Below are 20,217 nucleotides of genomic sequence, written 5' to 3' on the forward strand. Positions count from 1 at the left end.
ACTTGGACATTGATTTTGGAATTGATCTACATTTTAATTTCTTCAAAATCACATTTCCAAGTGAACTTTTGCAGTGTTGGTGGTTGAAGCAATGGGCACTGTGCTTAAAATTCTCTTTTATAATGGTTATTAAACACATCAACATCTTCTGTGTATAGTTTCTTACTTCAAAAAGCCCAGAGGATTTGGCTGTATTATGTTCCACTGCACATCTGCAACAAACTGTTACCATTTGCATTAGCACAATAGTTGTCTGAATGGGCTGGTCTCACAACAGAATATTAACAGATGCCTTTCTCTTTTCTGACCCCATTTAATCACAGTGAAAATAATTTTCTGTTTTCCTTCCCAAAGATGATAGAAGTCTTACATCAGTGTGTTGTCTGATGTAGTCAGCTTATAACAGAAGTCTTAACCATTAATCTTCTCAGAAATTAATATCTCCACGTGCTTTTAAGTTTTGTAGCTACCATCCTGGGCCAATCTTTCCAAACTGTGGTACATGAAAGCCCTGCAATTATTTTTTATAGTAGGAAACTTCAGAAAACCGAAATGCAGGCGCTATGTGTCTGATTTGTAATGCATTTAAATTAGAGATGGAGTCATGCACACATTTTTGTATGACACTATGGAGCTACAAGTCTGAAGTGGCAGCGTCTTGACGGCTACATGATGCTATAGGTTGGCATTGCAAAAGAAGTAGATCCATGACCTATCATGTCAGGAATGGACCTGGTGTTCAGGGCATAAGATAATAAATATCCTGATTTTAGCATGAAGACACTGTTATGGTGAGCTGTACCTCCACTCTTTCTTTTACTCTCTATTAGTGTAATCTCATATAGCAGTTCACATTTGCCCTTATTGTTTCTGATCTCTCATGTCTCAGGCATGTGAGACTTGCAGGTTCAATCCATGTCTTGTGCTTTTTTAATAAGCCTAGATTTCATACATTTTCAGTTTCATGCAAAGTCAGCTGTCCATTTGTGCAAAAAATTTGTCCTGATCTATTATCAGCTGAAAAATTGTCAGTCAGAGTGTCATAGATACATGGTCCTAACCTGATTTGCAGGATTAGCATCACGAAGTGGCAAAGAAGTTCCTGAGTGGTGGAAGGTCAGGCCAAGGCTTTCACTTACAAGGGTTCTACCAGGACAAACATTCTCCAGCAGAAACCTCTTTCCACGCCCTTCTGCAGTGAGTGCCTCCATATGGCCATGGACATGCCAGGCCCCGTGTGTGTTAGGGAAGCATCTTGTGAAAGGGAATACATGTCTTTGTCCTACTTTTATACTGTTACTGACATGTTAGTTTTGGGCTGCTGCTGCAGTAGTGGTTTTGGTGGATCCTTGGTTCACCCAGAGCAGCCACTTTCATGTTTTTTTATTCTGATGCCACCAGCTGACTCTTGCAGCCCATAACTTTATGCACGTAGGCTTTTAAGGATTTGTGAAATTTGAGTTTCAGTGATTGTTCAAGACTTATGGCCAGCATGGAATGAGCAAAATTCTGCTAGCAATAGTAACTTATATCTGGTCTGTTGTTTGAAAGCTCAATTATGTTTCCAAGTAGTAATTCTTGAGCATAAGAAGAGAATAAATCAGTTCTTCAAAGATGACCAAAATTTCATTGCCAGATGAAATTTCAGAAGAGAATCATTTATCAAAACAACGTTTTTGAGAAATGATGAGATCAGGCTAGTTAAGTTGTTCATTATGTAAATTATGGATGAAATCAATCCCATCTATTATAATTAAAAAAAAAAAGAAAACCCTATCTGCCCACTTAGTAGCATATTGTATTGTTCAGTATTAGTTTTAGCTTCTGTACTTGGCCTATTCATAGATCTGCAGCCCATTACAGTGGCGCCTGTTAGGGCAAAAACTATGAAAGTTTTGCCAATTTTTCTATGATAAACCATGTTTTCCAGGAATTCATACTTAATCATAAAAAAAATCCCTCAATGTTGAGACTTGGCTTGGAACGTCTTGATTCACAAAAATTTCGCTTGTATGTTTATCCAGATATTTAAAAATAAATCAATCATCTAATTTATAAAATCAGAGGTATTTAAATATAATGTCTTGTTTAAAGATCAGAGAATTGTATTTGTTGGAAACAAATAATATTATGATCACTTAATCCAAATAGACACATTTCCTGACAATGAATAATTGGTTTATTGCTCTTACCTTACTAATCGCTTTTAAATGTTTCTGTGTGTTTTGTCTGTTCAGTAGATCCATAGTTTAAAATGGTCAAATTTTTTCACTATTCTAGAAATTTTCAAATGTCTAAGATATTTTCCTTTGAAAAACTAACTGTGTATCAACGAAAATCTAAATATATAAATAACTCTATAACTTGTGGTATGATGTTGATATTATATCCTAATGTGCATTTTTAAACTTTTTTTTTTCTAGATATCATGCTTAAAGTGCTGGTGGCAGGATTTTATGGTTTAGTTAATTACATATGAATAATGATTACTGCAAATTGTGAATGTTCATCATGGAGATATGAGAGTTAATCTGGTTTATTATTCTTACCTGGGATGTTTCCATAGTTCTGATAGAGACAAGCTTTAACACTGGCAATTTCTAACTAATAATCAAATAATTGTTCAGATTTAAATTGCTTGTAATTGACAGACAAACTAGTGAGAATTGCTTATTCTGTAGTACAAACATTTCTTTTCAACTGTGTGCTAGTGCTTTACATTTCCTGTTGAAATCAGGTTTGAGGAAAGAGCTATTACCTAAAGTTTATTTACACAGAAATGGGCAGCAACCGAAATCACATGTTCAAAGCCTGTATATGGGGAAAGAAGTTTAAAGAAGAATAACTAGTTAGCATTAGGGAGTAAGTAATTATTTGGCTACAGAAGGAAACTGGAAGATATTACACATAACTGGAAAGATAATACATTCAGACAGAATTTTGAAAGGATTTTTGTGAAGTCGGTAAATGAGGAGAAGAAAAGGCTTCCAGTCTCAGGGAGAAGGAAACTGGCTGTAATAGTGGTTTAATTGTCTCAGCAGAGAAAATAAACAATTGAGAGGATGCTTGTAACTAATTTGATAAGTATGTCACACCCTAAATGATCCAGTTGTCATCCACTATTAATCTTACAGGACAGTTTAAATCAACATATGGAATGGATTGTGATGATTGTGCTGGCCAAGAAATGAGTATTTGATGACATGATGAAATAATTAGTGTTTGGTAAAGATCAGTCATACCTCAATGTGAGGAGCTGATAATCACTTAGCTGAGATTGATCCAAATTAATAGTTCATTTCAGCACTTAAAACGATATCAGCCAGTCCAAGTATGCAGCCAAAGTCATACATTTGTGTTAATTTTCTTCCTAGTAGCTGGTACAGTGCTTGGATTTAGGGTGAGAATAATGTTGATAACACACTTATGTGCTGGCTGTTGCTGAACAGTGCTTACACTAAGGCGAGGACTTCTCAGCTTCTCATGCTGTCCTACCAGCAAGGAATTGGAGGGGGCACAAAAAGCTGGGAGGGGACACAGCCAGGACAGCTGACCCCACCTGAACAAAGGGATATCCCAGACCATATGGCATCATGCTGAACAACAAAACCAGGATGAATTGGCTGGGGCCTAGAAGCTACTTCTCAGGGACTGGCTGGGAAATTGCACTCTGCATCACTTGTTTTCTATATTCCATCACCATCATGGGTGTTGATGTTGTTATTGTTATTTTCCCTTCCTTTTCTGTCCAATGAAATTGTCCTTATTACAACCCATGAATAATGTTACCCCTCTTCCAGTTCTCCTCCCCCACCCCACTGAAGAGGAGTGAGAAAATGGCTGTGCAGTGTTTAGCTGCCTGTTGGGTTAAACCACAGCTTGCATGTCTGGATTTTAGGACCATGTATTCCAGTCCAGGCATTTACCAGTCATGCATCTAATCTGTAAAAATTGTTCAGCTTGAAAAACTGTTGTAAATTTGTGGTGAAGTCTCAAGGGTTCAGGTACATGTTTCATCCTCTCTTAATCTTTTGCAAAGAACAGACAAACAGGAAGGTAGCATTCTTGGAAGACAGTTGGCACAAGAAACATGCCAGGAAACCTGCTAGTGTTTCAGGACAGTGTTCAAACTTGTGCTCTTGCTCTGTTTATTTTCATATAAGCATAGAATGGTTTGGATTGGCAGGGACCTTAATGACCCCCTAGTTCCGACCCTCCTGCCATGGCCAGGGATGCCACCCACCACACCAGGTTACTGATTTTATTCATAAAGTGTAGCACTTGCAGCTGGCCACCAGTTCAGCAAGGATTGTGGTTAGTGCTGCTATACTGTATTCCAGTCTCTGACAGCCAGCCTCATTATCTACTGGTGGAAGTACCTTTGGTGCACAAAGAATTATTAGCATTAGGCATTTCTAATAATAAAAAAATAGATCTTGAACAGTTTCAGAATTTAAGCTAATACTGCCACAAAATAATAACGGCAAGATCTTACATATATTAGATGCTCACCACAGTAGCCATAAGAATCTGATGATGTGGAGCTGGAATAGCACATGCATTTATATTTTTCATATGCTTAATTAAACCCATAGAATCATTCTGTACATACTAGGGTTTTATTGGTATTAGAATAAAGAATTTCTTAAAAAAAAAAATGAAACTGATAATTACTTCTCTCTGTGCTTCTAATCAACAGTCTTTGATGTACATCTGTTTTTTAAGCACATGTGTACTGTAACTTCCAGTCAGGAAAAGCCTTTTATGGCAAGTAGCCTTTAAGCTACATTCTGTGTTTATTTCATGTATTCTTCTTCCTTTTCTTCTTAAGAAAGTATCCACACATTTTCCTTCAACTTTTAGTTTAATTTCCAGTGAATATATACTTTAAAATGTTTTATTAAAGAAAAACTCGTTTTTCAATTTAGTTTTGTCATGTTGTTTAAACTGATGGCAGAGGTTATAGTACTGTCTTTCTTGCAGATATATCTAAGAATAAGAAGAGAACCTATTTGTCCACTCCACATGTATTATTGGACACGATATTATATTGCTTCTTATATCGTGTGGTGCCAAATGTGTCTCCAGCTGCTGTGTATATGAGGGAGATCTGAGAGGAAAGACAGCCAGCTGTGGTGCTGAGAGCATCTACAGCTCTCAGGCTGCTCTCAGGCTCTCAGGCTGCTGCAACAGAGATGCTGCAGACCATTTATTGATTCCCCTAGCAAATCAGTCTCTTACCTCTGGAAGGGGAAAAAAGGCATTTTTTAGTTGTGTTCCTCAGGTTAGTGCTGAATGTAAAAAATACATGCTTTTAAGTACAATGTGCTTAAACACTGATGCACTTAGGGTTGAAATACATACTCATTATTTAGCATATTTAAGCATGTGAATAGTTCCTGTGGATAAATTTATTGTCATGGGCTTATTTCAGTTTAGTGAAAAAACATTTAGATCAGCCTTTGCTCAAATTGGGGTGGTTGCTGTACATGAGGCCTGCACTGGCCTGCTGTAGGTGCTCCTGCAGCTGTCCAGAGCAGGGACATGGGACTGCACAGCTGTCCGGAGAAGGGACACAGGAGTGCACAACTGTCTGGAGAAGGGACATGGCTGTCCAGAGGCACAGCTGTCCAGAGAAGGGACACAGGCATGCACAGCTGTCTGAAGAAGGGCACACACACATGCACAGCTGTTTGGAGAAGGGAGACAGGAGTGCACAGCTGTCTGAAGAAGGGCACACACGTGCACAGCTCTTTGGAGACGGGACACAGGAGTGCACAGCTGTCCGAAGAAGGGCACACACGTGCACAGCTCTTTGGAGAAGGGACACAGGAGTGTACAGCTGTCTGAAGAAGGGCACACACATGCACAGCTGTTTGGAGAAGGGACACAGGAGTGCACAGCTGTCTGAAGAAGGGCACATACGTGCACAGCTGTCCGAAGAAGGGCACACACGTGCACAGTTGTCCATCCAGTCTCCAGCAGCACAGGTGGAGCTAAGCCTTCCTGCAGGCACACTTTGCTTCCATGGGCTGACAATTTTAGTACTCCCTCTTCTGCCTGCAAAGCTGTGAGTAGTAGTTGCGGGGCTGTGGGCACTGAGGAAGAGCTCAGACAAAAATGTACCCAGCAGCTGCAGCTGGATTCAGAAAAGGGGCATTCCCTGTAATTGTAGTAACACTGATTTCATTCTGAAAATGCGCTCAAGTTATGTTTCTAATAGCTTTTCCTAGACATGCATTTCAATAGTGAAGATAAATAACAGACTTAGGCTCTGTGGCACCGCCCTGAGAGATCACATTTTGCTTATTGCAGCTTCTGATGTGAAAGGTGTTAAAGGCATATGGTTAAGTCCAGCCCAGGTTGTTTTGGTATTCTTTGTTTGGTGTTGTCATGCCATTAGAAGTGTTTAATCAAGCATAATTACTTTAAAAGTAGAATTTCTTTTTGTGAGACTAAGCCTGTATATTTATATATGAAAAGCTTCTGCAAAGTTGTTCCTTTTTGATTAATATTTGCAGGTGTAGAAATGACGCTAACAGAAGCATCACAGGAGTCATGTCCAGGTCTCCCTACCATACCATACCATATCATACCATACCATACCATACCATACCATACCATACCATACCATACCATACCATACCATACCATACCATACCATACCATAGTGTGTTCAGACTCCAAACATTAATAGACCTATTGAAGTTTCTTTATCTTTACCAGAAAATAAAATTAAAACATTTGCTGGCTGGATGTCTAGGAAAAAGCATTGATGACCTCTAGATATATCTGTAAGCATTACTTATTCTTTCAGTCAGTTATATAAACATATTTTAGAAAAAGAAATAATCTGAGGATAATGGTAAACTGTCCAATGGGGTAGACCCAAAGAAAAATGTAGGTTACTTTGTAAAGCAATCACAGTTACTTTTCATATAGTTAAATGCAAAGTGATTCTGGAGAATCAAAGAGTTGTAGAACTAGGAAAACATCACTGCAGGATGAGGAATGGCATCCAAAAAAAACAGTGTTTCTCAAAAGAAATCATTTGAGTCCACTACAATATATAGAGAAAAAATTCAAATGCAATTCCTTTCTGTATAACTTTAGGAATAAGGAAGAAGCAAAATAAATAAATTTCAGAATTCTGACATCCAGACTGAGACCTGTATTTTATAGAAGATATTGGAAAAACAGTTCGGTTGGAAACTGCAGTTACAAGTGAAAAAGAACTATATGAGGACTACAAAATAAACTTTAAAGAAAGGTGCACAAAATCTGCCATATGTTCAACTTCTCAGGTGATGAACAAACATTTATGTACAGTCTGATCTAGGACAGAAAGGAATAATGAGAAATAACTCCTGCATAATAAAATTCAAGTTAGGAATTGGACAGAAATTCTGGTGGTGGAACAATTAACTGCTAGAACAGTTACCAAAATATTGGACCGTCCATCTCCTCTTGTCTTTGGATTTAGATTGGACAAATTTCTTCAACAACTTAGTAGCCTCAACAGCATATGAAACTAATGTTTTATTTCTCGTGTTTATGTAAGAAATCCCACTCAAAATTCTCTTGACCCCAATTCTCATTTGTAATCACTGCATCATCTTAAGTTGTAAGCAATAAAACATTTTCAATCATATTAATATAATGTGTAGAAGAGTATGTAAAAGAGACAAATAGGATCTTATTTGCCTATGTATTTATTATTTAATCAACAGACTTTGAAAAGGTATGAAGGTATGAATTATTAGGGCTTCATAGTCTTGGGAAAGGGCTTCTCATTAAGCCAGCAGGAAGCCTACTGTAACACATTTAGGGATAAAGCCATCAACTCAGAACATCCTGCAACTCCTAACTGGCTGCAGTTCGAGGACAGTCACTATCTCTATGGTATTTCACTGAAGTTGCTGGGGTCTGGCACTGCATGGAGAGGCACAGGTTGGGACACATCCATATTGTTCAGCTTAGAGCTCCCAAGCCAGGGAGGTGCCTGCAGGAGCAGCCCTGGCCTGCACTGCCTCTCTGGGAAGGACAGGGCTGCTCCAGATCGAAGTTCAGACAATTGAGGTAGGGTCTGGAGATGTTCTGTAGCACTGCTGAATTCAGGAATGTAGGCTCAGCATTACTATGGAGAAGTCTGTGGCCACAGTGTGTGGGATGTACAGGTGAAGGGAAGTCCTCAAAGCTAAATTTGGATCACTGATCTGATCAAATATCTGTGGGGAAGGGAAAAGTGTGCGCTGTATTCAGTGGTGGAGTTACACCTAAACAGAGACTGCCTGACCAAATTCAGGCAGGCACTGGAACATCCCGAGCACCCTGGCTCATAAATCCAGTGAGTGTCAGGGAGCAGTGCAGGTGCAGCAGCTCACCTGGTGCACTCTTCACTACAGGAGAAGAATGAGGCAATAATTTTACACCATATTAGAAATAATACATTCATATTCACTTTCAGTTATCATTCAGAAGGAGTCTTCCTGCTGGACTATACTTTAGTTTGTAGTCAGGTGTTTAATTTAGCCTCTTCCTGAACATCTATAGGATTTACTGTGCAATACTTAAAGAGGGGCCTGAGAGATAATTAAAATAATTTCTGAGCTGTTTCAGTTATAAACAAGGAATAAAATAAAATAAAATAATCCTGAAACAAATTTATTCCTCAGTTCTTGACCTGAATCCTTGAAGGGAATTTAAAAAGGACTAACTCTTCATAACTAAATAGTATTCCACGGAAGAAAATATATCTCTAAAAAAAAATTAGCTTCTCAGTATAATCTTCCTCTCTGTAAGAAACCCTTAATTGAATAAAATGCAATTTCCAGTATGAAATTAAACCTTGAGGGTGCAAAAAATAAATGTTGCTTCAATAAAATTCATTTTTTATTCCCAATATGATGAGATAAAAATTAAATTAATTAAATTCACTTGGAAACAGGAAGAAAAATAAAGAATCCATTTTGAAATAGTGAGAAGAAGGAGTTTAAAGTCAGATTAGTATCCAGTCAAGCCTAGAGAAGTTCAAACCAATTATTTTTTAGCTGTAAATGTTGCCTGTAGGGTTAGAATGTATTTACATGTGTATGCATACTCCTAACAGTATATAATATTTTTTAATTATTATTTTGAAATTTGCTTTATATTTCTCTGTAAAAGGAAGGAAAATAAATAAGCCCAAACCTTCCATTGTAAATATTTTTCTTGGCTCTGTTTGCAAACTATCTGATCTGACATGGTGTTGATTAAGATAAGAATAGTGAGTACCCTGCATGCAACTGATATTCATATTGTTTGAATTCTGAGCTAAATTTACATTAGGCAAACATTTTGGCTGCAGTGGAGACTCGCCTGTTTTCATGGAACTATGAGAGGACAGTGGGACCCAACATTTGAACATCTGTGTATTCAGTTAAACATGGGGTCTTCTATGAGAGTTTCATAGAGTTTCCATGTCCCCTTGAGTTTACAGATTTTCCTCTTTGCCGAGAGTGCTTACTCTTGCTTTCTTCTCTGAGAATGTTTGTGTATTTTAAGTCTTTCACTTTCCATATTCTTTCATGAATATATACTTCTGCAAATAAAAAATAATATTCCTGGAAATGTTGGGAGTGCAAACCAGTTTTCAGTTCATATCTCACTGCCATCTACTGTATATGCTGGAAAAATGCACTGCGGGAAATGCATTGCATTTCAGCTGTGAAAGATGACTCTTTTCCCAGTTAATTTGCCCTAAAGTTGAGGGAAAAAAATACTGAACTTTCAATAGGCTGTGACATGTGAATTCATTCTTTGTGTAGGAATCAGTATTTCTTTAACAGATGACATTGTCTGATTACACCATATTGTCCAGAAGGAAAGAACATCAGATTAGATAGCATTGCTTAGTTAGTTTGTATTCAGGCTGGACGAAAAATAGATGGGTAGTTTGGGAGAAAAAGAATACCTCACTTTGCTTCTTCTTGTCCTAAGCAGTGATGCCTTTAATTTCTTAATGGATATGTCAAAACAAAAACCTAGCAGGATTTAGATGCAGGAACTTGAGATATTTTGATATTTCTTTTAGTTGAAGAATTAGTCTTTGAATCTTTTAAATTAGCTTTCATCTCAGTAGCTGTTGTCTAGTGTATGCAAATATCTAGTATATACAACACTAAGTGCTAGTTGGGACAGATACAATAATTTACCTAACGTTGTGACATTATTAAGTTGAAAATAAACTATCAGGATTCTGGGTGTCAGGAACTGAGTAAGATATCACTCAGATCGGCTTTGCACTGAATGCTTTTGTAATGGTTTGTGTAGAAGTTGCAAGGTTTATTCAAGACAAATTTTTCTGATTTCTTCAGGAAAGCTGACATCAAATAGGCAAGAATGCATGCAAAACATCAAACTCTGTGTTTGCATAAGTGAATTCCACTTCTTAGTCTATTATTAATTTCATTAGGCTGGGAATATATATTTATACCATCAGCTACCAGTATTACACCAAAAAGAATAAAAGAAGGCCAGTAAGCCTGCAAGCTCAGGCATTTCAAAGCTGAAGAAGTGCCTCCATTTGCTTCTTATTTTCATCTGTTTTGATGATGGCTGTAATTACGTTATGATATTTTTTCTATTCTTATTCAGTAATTGTTCTAAGACCTCATTTGCTGAACATTATTTAGCCCTTGCTAATAAAGAAAGAATGATTAAAGAATTCTTTACTTTTTGTGGTGTCCATTGTTATCATGTTTTAGTGTTTTGCAAATGTTTATTAACCCACCTTTACACATTCTGGCCTTCAGGGATTTGAAATGGTATTGTGGGCAGTTGATGTACTCTGTGTGATCATTCCATCCCTTCTGGTAACATCAGAAATTCACCCAGGAAAATGAGGAAGTGGTTTCTAACACTTGACCCTTTCTGTTGCATCTCCCGAAGCCTATTTCTTTTCCTGTGTCGCCATCCAAGACAAAATGTCTTTCACTCCTTGTCCAAAAAGATATTTTACTTTGGCCGATTTCCTCCAAATCATATTCCTCCTAAAGCACATATTGAGCACAGCAAATTTCAACCTAAATATTATGGCATTAAAAAAAAATCCAGAACCACAAACTAGCTTAGGAAAACTGTCATGAATTCAGTAGCAGATGAGGTTGGTAGAGATGCCCATGGGTTGTGGTTTGCAAAGTTACTAAAGCTCTGTATGTTCCCTTCTTGTGGGCCACTTGTCAGTGTTGGTTGGTAAATCATGCTTTAGGAGGAGGATGACTCTGTAGCAGTGAGGAATTTTTTTTTCCATTGAGTGTGTGTTTATAAGATTTCTTAATAATTTGCACATTTCTCTGTCAATTTCAGTATCCAGAATTTTTAACCAAAAGCCTTGGAAAATAAATTATTTCTGGGGAATAATTTCTGGACTGAATTCTTTGTTTGTTTGGTTTTTGGATTTTTGCAGTCAGTATTTATGTGTAGCTTGATGTATGGTGCAAATGAGGCATTTGTGGGTCTGTGCATGATCAGTGTTCTGCCAGAGGGGCTCCTCCAGAAGCTGATGTGAGGAACAGCTGAGGCAGCTGGGGGTATCTCCCTTGGAGAAGGGGAGGATCAGGGGAGATCTTATTGCTCTTTGCAAGCACCTGAAAGGAGGCTGGAGCCGGGTAGAGGTCGGGCTCTTCCACCAGGCAGCAAGTGATGGGATTAGAAGATATCGCCTCAAGCTGTGCCAGGGGAGGTTCAGGCTGGACATCAGAAAGAATTTATTCACAGAAAGGGTTGTTAAACCAGAGAGGTGGTGGAGTCACCATTCCTGGAAGTGTTCAGGAAAAGACTGGACATGGCACTTAGTGCCATGGTCTAGGTGGCAACATGGTGGTTGATTAGACTTTATCTTAGAGGTCTTTTCCAACCTAAATGGTTCTGTGATTCTGTAACTGTGACATGGTTTAGTGGCAAACATGGTGGTGGTGCTTTATTGGTGCTTGGACTTGATTATCTTAGATGACCTTTCCAACCTTAATGATTCTATTCTACGATTCTGTGACCTGCCATCTTTCTCTTGAGTTGATCTCATTGACCAGTAAATCACTGAGTATCTATCATCTTTCCACTGCTGTCATTTGTTCCCTGATATCCTTCAGTGATATGTCTTGATAATAAATTTTCTGGCTTTCCACATGGATGAAATGCTGCCACACACGAGGTCTCTGGTAGAAGTGTGGCTGTAGGAGCATGATGTACAAACGTGCAGCATTTAGCTCCTAAGAGGACAAGTGAAAGGGAAGAAAAAAATAAAATTTGTATTTAGCAGGGCCTGCTCTTATCTCAGGATTCCCCTGTGCCTTGCTGCTAGTAGTGAAAGTTCTGTGTATGAAAATCCAAGGAAGGGAAACAGGCCCACACATGTAAATACAATCATTCAGTAATCATCAATAGAAGAGAAAAAATTTCTAAACAAGGAAGGGAGTATTAAGCATTCTGGAAGCTCTAATATGATGATTTCTATGTAAGACTGCTGAAATTACACTGGGAAATAAAACTGCAGATGGTTGTTTTGGTTTTCCCTGTTATTAACTGTTTTAAATTTGCTGCCCTCATGTGGCTGTATACTATGCTTTCTTTGCTGAAACTCCCAATGGACAGGATTCCTAAGGACAGCAGTATGTGCAGCAGTGTTTACACACCAGATGAAGGGCAGTTCAGACACTGATCTGATGCTGTCTGGCTGAGTCAAGAATCTCAAGAAATGTGGCTGGGAGTCCTTGTGAATACATTTGCTGCCTTTTAACTCTGGGGGGCCCGGACTGCCCTGGGTGTTTGGAATCTGCTGCCCAAATTCTGTCTGGAGAAAGCTGCCTTTGCAGCTGTCAGAAGGTGATAAAGGTTCCTTCTGAACCAGGTAATGTGTATCCCCAATTGACCAGGTGGGTCCATGCAGAAGGAATATGCAGTATTTCCAAGCATCTTTCAGCTTGGGGGATGAGACAAACCAGAAAACTGAGCACTAGTGCATGAGTCGTAGGAACATTGATAAAATGGTACAAAAGCAACATAAAATGAAGAAAAATAATCCAGCAAAATCCAACTTAAGGTTGTTTTTGTTTTTGTTTTTGTTTTTTTGTAGCTGTTATTCTTTGATGTACAGACAAAGTAACAGCTGTTATTCTTTGGTGTGCTGGGTATATTAGCATAAATAATGTTTTTTCAGGAATTCATGTTATAATTGCATTATAACCTATATGTTATTTGAGCATTACCTATATGTTGCCATTAAAATACATGGTTAGCTAATGATAATATTTCACTGCATAGCACTTTAGTTGCCCAGCTACCTACCAGAACTAAGTGGTCCAAATAAAAGTTTAATTAATAACACAGTAAAGATGCCACCCATTGGGATAAGTTACTTAAAAAATAAGGACTTACTCATTGGTAATTTATAAAGCAAATTGCAAAACTAAATTTTTAAAAATTGGAATAAAGACTTTAAATTATTGGCTTTACCAATATTGCTTCTACAGAAATAACCTGTGCAGAAATGTGCAATAAAGAATGATAGATTTGGCTTTCAAGGCTTTTTTTTGGTAGGTAGTGGAACACTGAATTCAGCTACATTTCACATCTCTCTTGGGCCCTATACATTTCAGTGTATACATATGACTTTACAGAGAATTAAACAAATTATGTAAATCATGTTCAGAGCTGACTTTGATAACAGAAATTGAGGATCCTGTTTTTAGACAGAGATAAAAAATGCTTTCCAAGGAAAAGCTAGTTATCTAGTTAGTATGCAAAGGAAAACACAGTCAAAATAAATATAGGAATACAATAACCTGAACAGTGCTCAGGTATCCTGCTCTTTGTATGAATTATTTCCATTTAATACCTTTGCTGCTAGCAACAAAGTCTTAAAAAAAAAAAAAAAAAAAGACAGCAGTCATAAAACAAAGATTGAAGATGAGGCCTGATCTGGAGACCTATAACCCAGAAAGCAGAAACAACGTGCATTGCCAGATGACAAGCAGATGAGCATCCTTCCACTAGGAAGGATGTAATGTCACTTAAAAGATCAGTGCTGACTGTGGATTCTAGGCAGTTGCAATGGATTGTTTGCTTGCTTTTATACTGCTTCTGATCAGGAGAGGTTTTTAGGGTAATTGGATCAGACTTAACATCTCTGATATTCATAAACCATAGAATGGCTTGGGTTGGAAGGGACCTTAAAGATCATCTATTTCCAAATCCCCTGCCATGGGCAGGAACACCTTCCACTAGAGTGGGCTGCTCAAAGCCTCATCTATTCTTTGCTGTGAACACTTCCAGGGCTGGGGCAGGCACAACTTCTCTGGGCAACCTGCCTCACTACTCTCACAGTAAAGAATCCCTTCCTGATATCTAATGTTAACCAACCTTCCTTCAGTTTAAAGCTATTTTTTCCTGCCCTATCACCACATGCCCTTCCTTGTAAGAAATCCCTCTTCAGTTCTCTTGCATTGCCACTTTATGTTCTGTACAAAAATATTATAGTTTTTGATGGCGATAAAACCCCTCTAAACAGGCAGAGTGCTTTCGCTCACTCTCCTCATTTGCTTCAGTCAGGAATTACCTTTTTTTGTGCCACAGCAGGTTCTGGACTGTAATACAGTGCTGCTAAAAAAATTCCACTCCTTTTCAACTGCATGACGCAGACAAGCATGGCAGAGCCCTGCTGCTTCCTATGGAGACACAAGCTTGGGGTCAGGGCTCTTGCTCTGAGGAGTAGGAAGTGAGCGTGGCAAGGTGTGGGAAGGTTGTGCACACAACCTGCACATGGGGTTGCCCACACCTGACCCGTGACACAGAGCAGAGGTAGCTGCTGCCATCCTGGCCCCAGGGGACAGTGTCCTCTGTTATCTGTCCTTGTCCCACTGCCCTCCAGTCGGGAAATGGGATAGCTTGGCTCACAGATCTTCTCAGAGGACAAACATCATGTTCTTCAAAAGATGTCTGTAGCAAGATATTCAGGAGATATTTCTGTTCACTGTGCTTCTGCTGATAAAATAAACACTGTAATTGAAATCTGCATTTAATAAAAGTTGTTATGCATGGGGACTTCAGCAGCATACTTTATTTGAACTCTAGTCTTCATAATCAGTTTTTTCTTGCTAATCTCTAATCTCTGTTACATTCTATTAACAGTGTGGGAACTGATGGTTACCCAAGAAATACTTTTTATATTCAGTTTTCTGGTTTAAATGACATTTGGAATTTGGGACTCTTAGCATCACCAAATCATCTGGATTTTCTCTGTGTGGTTTAATATTGTCCTGAAAATAATGAAACGTAATCTGTACAACAATTGGGATACAGGGAGCGGCAATTTTAGATATAGTGAGCAGCCAAAGAGCTCCTAAGAGAAGAACAAAATATCATTTATCAGTGGCTCAGGGATGCTGCCTCTGCATGGATAGCTAGTTCACAGCACGGGTAGAAGTTAATTCGCCTTTGGTGTCCCTTGGAATAAAAAAGCAGGGAGGGAGACAAGTGCTGCAGAGCAGCGGAAGCATTGCAATGTGCTTGGTGCACAGCGACGTCAAATCGTTGAGCTCTAGTCCCATTCTTTTCTATTTTAAGGATATCGTATGGGGAGTGTGCTGGCAATTTGGTTTGATGTTTGTGTTGCAGGAGCTACTTTCTAAGGCTTAGACAGAGATACCAGCTGTGTTCTGTGTTATTTTATCAGCTCAAAGGAAAAATAATAGGATCTTTCAGTACCTTAAACTTCGAGTTAGCAATTAATATAGTTTTCTGGAAGAGGTCATAGAGAAATTAGATGAGACACTGACTGAAGTTTATATTTCTTTTACTGATTGGTCTGTTTAGTAAAAAACCTCAGAAGGTAAGATCACTGAACAAACAGGGTAGGAAATTTCTAGTAAAGCTCCTGTTGATTCTGCTGGTCTTGTAAGAATCAATTGACCAGAAGAATTGGTCACTTTTCTCATATTATTTCCCTTCATCTACTCCTGCTTAATAAGCATTTCAAAGATTTGGATAAAAAAATTTGGCATATTGAAAATGCAAGTTAGATTACAGTGTTAAATGATATATTCATGCAAGTTCTGATGCCTTAAAATATACCAACCAGTAGAATGCCATAAAAAAATTATATTTAAATTTCTGTAATTCAAACCACCTTATTGTAATGCCACTTTGTGTCAAGTGTTCCTTCCCTCTGACCTCATTAGGCCTGCCTCGTCATTAGATATACTGTTACTAAAGAGTTTTAACTTAAAAGCTGCTTTGATTAATGCTTGGTTGGACTGAGGATTTATTGTGCAGGCTTAACTAGATTTAAAAATGGCAAAATGCCATAGTAACTTTAATGCCAGACTTTAATGAGAAACAGAAGTAAACTCCAAGGACCCTTATGATTTTTAATATGGACTAAACTCATGTGCTCCTTACCTTAATGTTCTGTCCCATTTTATATACAAGTACTCCAATAATTCCTAGAGAATAGTAGCCTAGAAAGTGTATTACAAATGTGTAACCTGAAGTATGTACATATTTTTAATGAATCATAAATTTTGATAATTTTATAATCAGATTTATTCAGTATTATTATCAGATAGAGAAAAACTCTTTGCACTGGTTTGGGCCTTTTTAATTAATAAACAATATGGATGTAAGACAGAACCAGACTGGCAGACATTTTTCCCAATAAATAACATACTCACAATGTAGATGAAAAATGCATTTTCATATTTTTGTGTAATCTGCTAATTGAATTTCTTTTTACTGTCTTCTTAAGTTCATTAAGTGCTCCTGAAAATTTATAAAGTTGGCGCTTCCAGAGTTTAATAACGTTATTTTTTTACTATTGATCACATATTTTAGTATATGATACTGCCAAGAAAATCCAGACCATTCTCACATCTGACAACATTTGGTCGTCTCCTTAAATCCTACTAGACTTGATAGGATTTAAGCATATACTTAAAAGGTAATGCACTGCTCAATGAGGGCCTTTGTATCTGACATTTTTTCTGTCCATGCTATCTTTGCTGAGATAACCAAAGGACACTGATTTATTATTGGAGCTGAACAGGAAAAAATTTCTCGTTCAAAAAGCTCGTAAACTTTTTTTCTGAATTGATGGTGATTTCCCAATTTTGTTTATTTTTCCATGAACTTTTAATAGTAGAAGCATGTAATTGAATTTTTGTTTCTGCACAGTTATATACTGTGAGAATTAGGCACAATGTACTAATAAGCAATAGCAACAGTTCTGGTACTATCTCAGCCAAAGCAGGTAGGATGGCATCCAACCAAGTTCTTGGGCTGTAATGCCAAATATCTCATCGAAATCACAGATGTATTGGACATGACTTAAATAGGATTACTCACTCAAGCAAATTTACACAAGGGTCTAAGGCATGTATCCAGCTTCCAGAGGGTAAGGAGCCTGCATTCTCATTTGGCTCTGGGCCTTGGGCACTTGCATAACGTTGCTTGTGTAACTTACCCTGCCAAAAATGAAACCTGCATCAACATGATTACTCATACCAGAAAAATTGTGCCTGTGGACAAGTGATGACAGTCAGGGATCCTGCTTCCTTTTGTAACACACTGAAAACTTTTGTTTTCACTGATGATTGAAGCTCTTTAACCAGCATTACCATTGCAGTCCCTATTGATAATTTCTGTACCACTGAGTTGTTTTTGTTGGGTTTTTTTGTCACTTCTGGATTCTTTACTTGACTCATTACTATTATTATTTTTCCTTTTTTTTTTTTTTTGTTTTAGGGAGAAGGCCAGCAAAAACGAAGGACAAAAAAAAGAAGAAAAAGAATTTGATGGAAAGGGCTCAGAAGCAGCACAGCATCTTTTTAGCAACAGATAAAACAAGCCAGTAAGACTTGGTTTTCCTTAATGTATTTTTTTGCAAAGTGCACAAAAGCTGCTATATGCTCCTGCCCATGGATGCACTACAAATCAGCTGCTTTGACAGTATTGGTGGCAAATAACTTGTGAAAATAAAGCCCACAAGCTTGTTTGTTTTATTTATATATTTTTTATTTTATTTTTCCTCTCATTTTTGACCTGAAGACTTCAAGGTCAGGAGTGCACTGAGTTGGATCTGTGGAAGTGGTCCTGAAGTGCATCAGTGATTTTGTTCTTAGTGCCTGGTCAACATGTTGACAAGGAAAGAAACCTACTCAGCACCAGTAGGTGGACTTGTGCATATTTAAATAAATAGGGGAAAAAGGAAGTCTTGGAGGTGTAGGTACAATTGCATTTATGGCCTTTGTTTCCAATATTTGTACATTTCAATAGTAAATGGGTGTGACTTACCTGCTTAGTGTTAATGTACATTGTTCTCACACCTGCTACGTTGACACAGTTGTGTAATAAAACTGCTTTAAGAAAAACGGGCTGCAGGATTCACTGCTTAGACTCACCCAAGCACAACAGACTTTCTGTGTACATATTACTCTGTCTACATATAAATGAACATATTTACTGTACATCTATGCATTTTTATGTATAATACTTTATACATGTTTAAAGGTATGTCCTGTTGGTTCTAGTAATGTACTTCAAATAATCCAGTAAATGTTTACTTTTTGCTATGTTTTAACTATCTTATGTTCCTCAATAGTTACAAACTGGATTTTTTTTTCTCCTTTGCAAAGCACACTCATTTCCAAAACTGCCTTGCACTGACCCTCACAATGGAGTGTCAGCTCTGAAGTATACTTGCCAGACTAGTAATCCACAAATTCTTTCTACTGTTCAGAACTTCTGTCTCAGCCTCCATGTATTTTGTCTCAGAAAAAGAAGTTTAATGTTTTTTTTTAAGATGAGGCATGATGATGATAGAAGTTTTGAGTGTCAGTAGAGAAATTACTTGTAAAGTTCTTGGTATCTAAAACTGTATGTGCAGTTTGGGTGGTTTTGTTTTGTTCTGCTTTTTTTTTCCAATGTAATGCAGTGTTTTATTTCAGTTAGTCCTGACACAGTCAGATAAGAAAACAAATAATTTTTCTCCCTGAATAAGAGAGAAACAAAATAAAGGTCACGTAAGGTCAACTATTTAGAAGTATAGAAAACACCAATTCCCCAGTTTGTAGAAACTTAACAAATTTATTCTGCAGCTGTCGTTTGCTTTGGGATATTTTTTTGGGAAAGGAGAAGTAGAGAAAATTTTCTGTGTAGAACATTAAAATGGCACAGGATATGTAATTTGGTAATCTAGCATTATTGGGCTAGCATTCAAGGTGATTTTTGGATACCTGACAGGGAAAGCCTACACTACAATGCGTGTCACTTAAGAGAATTTCACTCTGAGACCTAAAACTTGCATACAACATACACAAAAAAATGAAGCAGCAAAACAGACCCCAGACCTTCACAGGCCTCTTTTTGACATATACCTTAGAAAATCCTACAAATTCCAGCTTTAGTTTTATGGGTTATGTGCTTTTCAAATAAACTAGGGAAATAAAGCATCTGTAAGCACAAATATATCTGTATTTAGCTATGACAGTGTTACTACCAAAATGTACATATGTTAGACACATATGAATGTTCCATCAAACTGCTTGTGGACTTCCACTCAACCGTGAGGTTTTCACTGTATGTTCATATTTATGTGGAACACAACGATGTTACAGACAGTAAGATTATTCTAATCATAGGATGCTGTGTTGGACATAAAATTCTCACTTCAAAAAAAAAGGACAATGAGAACTGTAGCTGTCTGTTTGCTTATTGGTTATCAAATTTGGCTGTAAGTGCAGTTAATGCCCTCATACAAACCTTTCAGTAGTGGTTACAAATATTGTATTAGGCATGTCATAGAAAGAATGCTACAAAATACAATAAAATGGTGTCACAAACTCCTGAGTAAAATATTTTTGGTCCTTTTTAATTCAAATAGCCTATTCTTTTGGAATTTCATAAGTATAGAAAAATTGCAGAAGGTGGGGAGATGCAGATTTGCTTCCGGTGGAGTAAAAAAATGTGAGGGTTTTTCATACAACTGTTTTGTTGGAAAAGACCCTGTGCATTAGATGTACACTGATTTCTCCTGTCCCAGTCACCTTCACACCAAGAGTTTTCTTGGGAGTGTAGAATGAAAAAAATTATCCCTAAGTAGCCCTCTGTAATTCCTCCTTTGTCCTGGACATCCTGCCTTTGCATGGTGGACCTGTCAGAGTGTTCATAGCACTGGGGTTTTGGAGG

General features: G+C 37.7%; 1 protein-coding gene across 1 annotated transcript in view; it reads left to right on the top strand.

The window, feature by feature from the left end:
- Positions 1-19,871, top strand: part of RSPO2 (R-spondin 2) — a 100,350-nt gene extending 80,479 nt beyond the window's left edge. Inside the window, exon 5 of the mRNA XM_068182958.1 lies at positions 17,776-19,871. Within this exon, the coding sequence (XP_068039059.1) occupies positions 17,776-17,885 (110 nt within the window). The 3' untranslated portion in view covers positions 17,886-19,871. The remainder of the gene's footprint in view (positions 1-17,775) is intronic.
- The last annotated feature ends 346 nt before the right edge of the window (positions 19,872-20,217 follow it).

This window comes from Anomalospiza imberbis, chromosome 1 (assembly GCF_031753505.1).
Source record: "Anomalospiza imberbis isolate Cuckoo-Finch-1a 21T00152 chromosome 1, ASM3175350v1, whole genome shotgun sequence".
NCBI lineage: Eukaryota > Metazoa > Chordata > Aves > Passeriformes > Viduidae > Anomalospiza > Anomalospiza imberbis.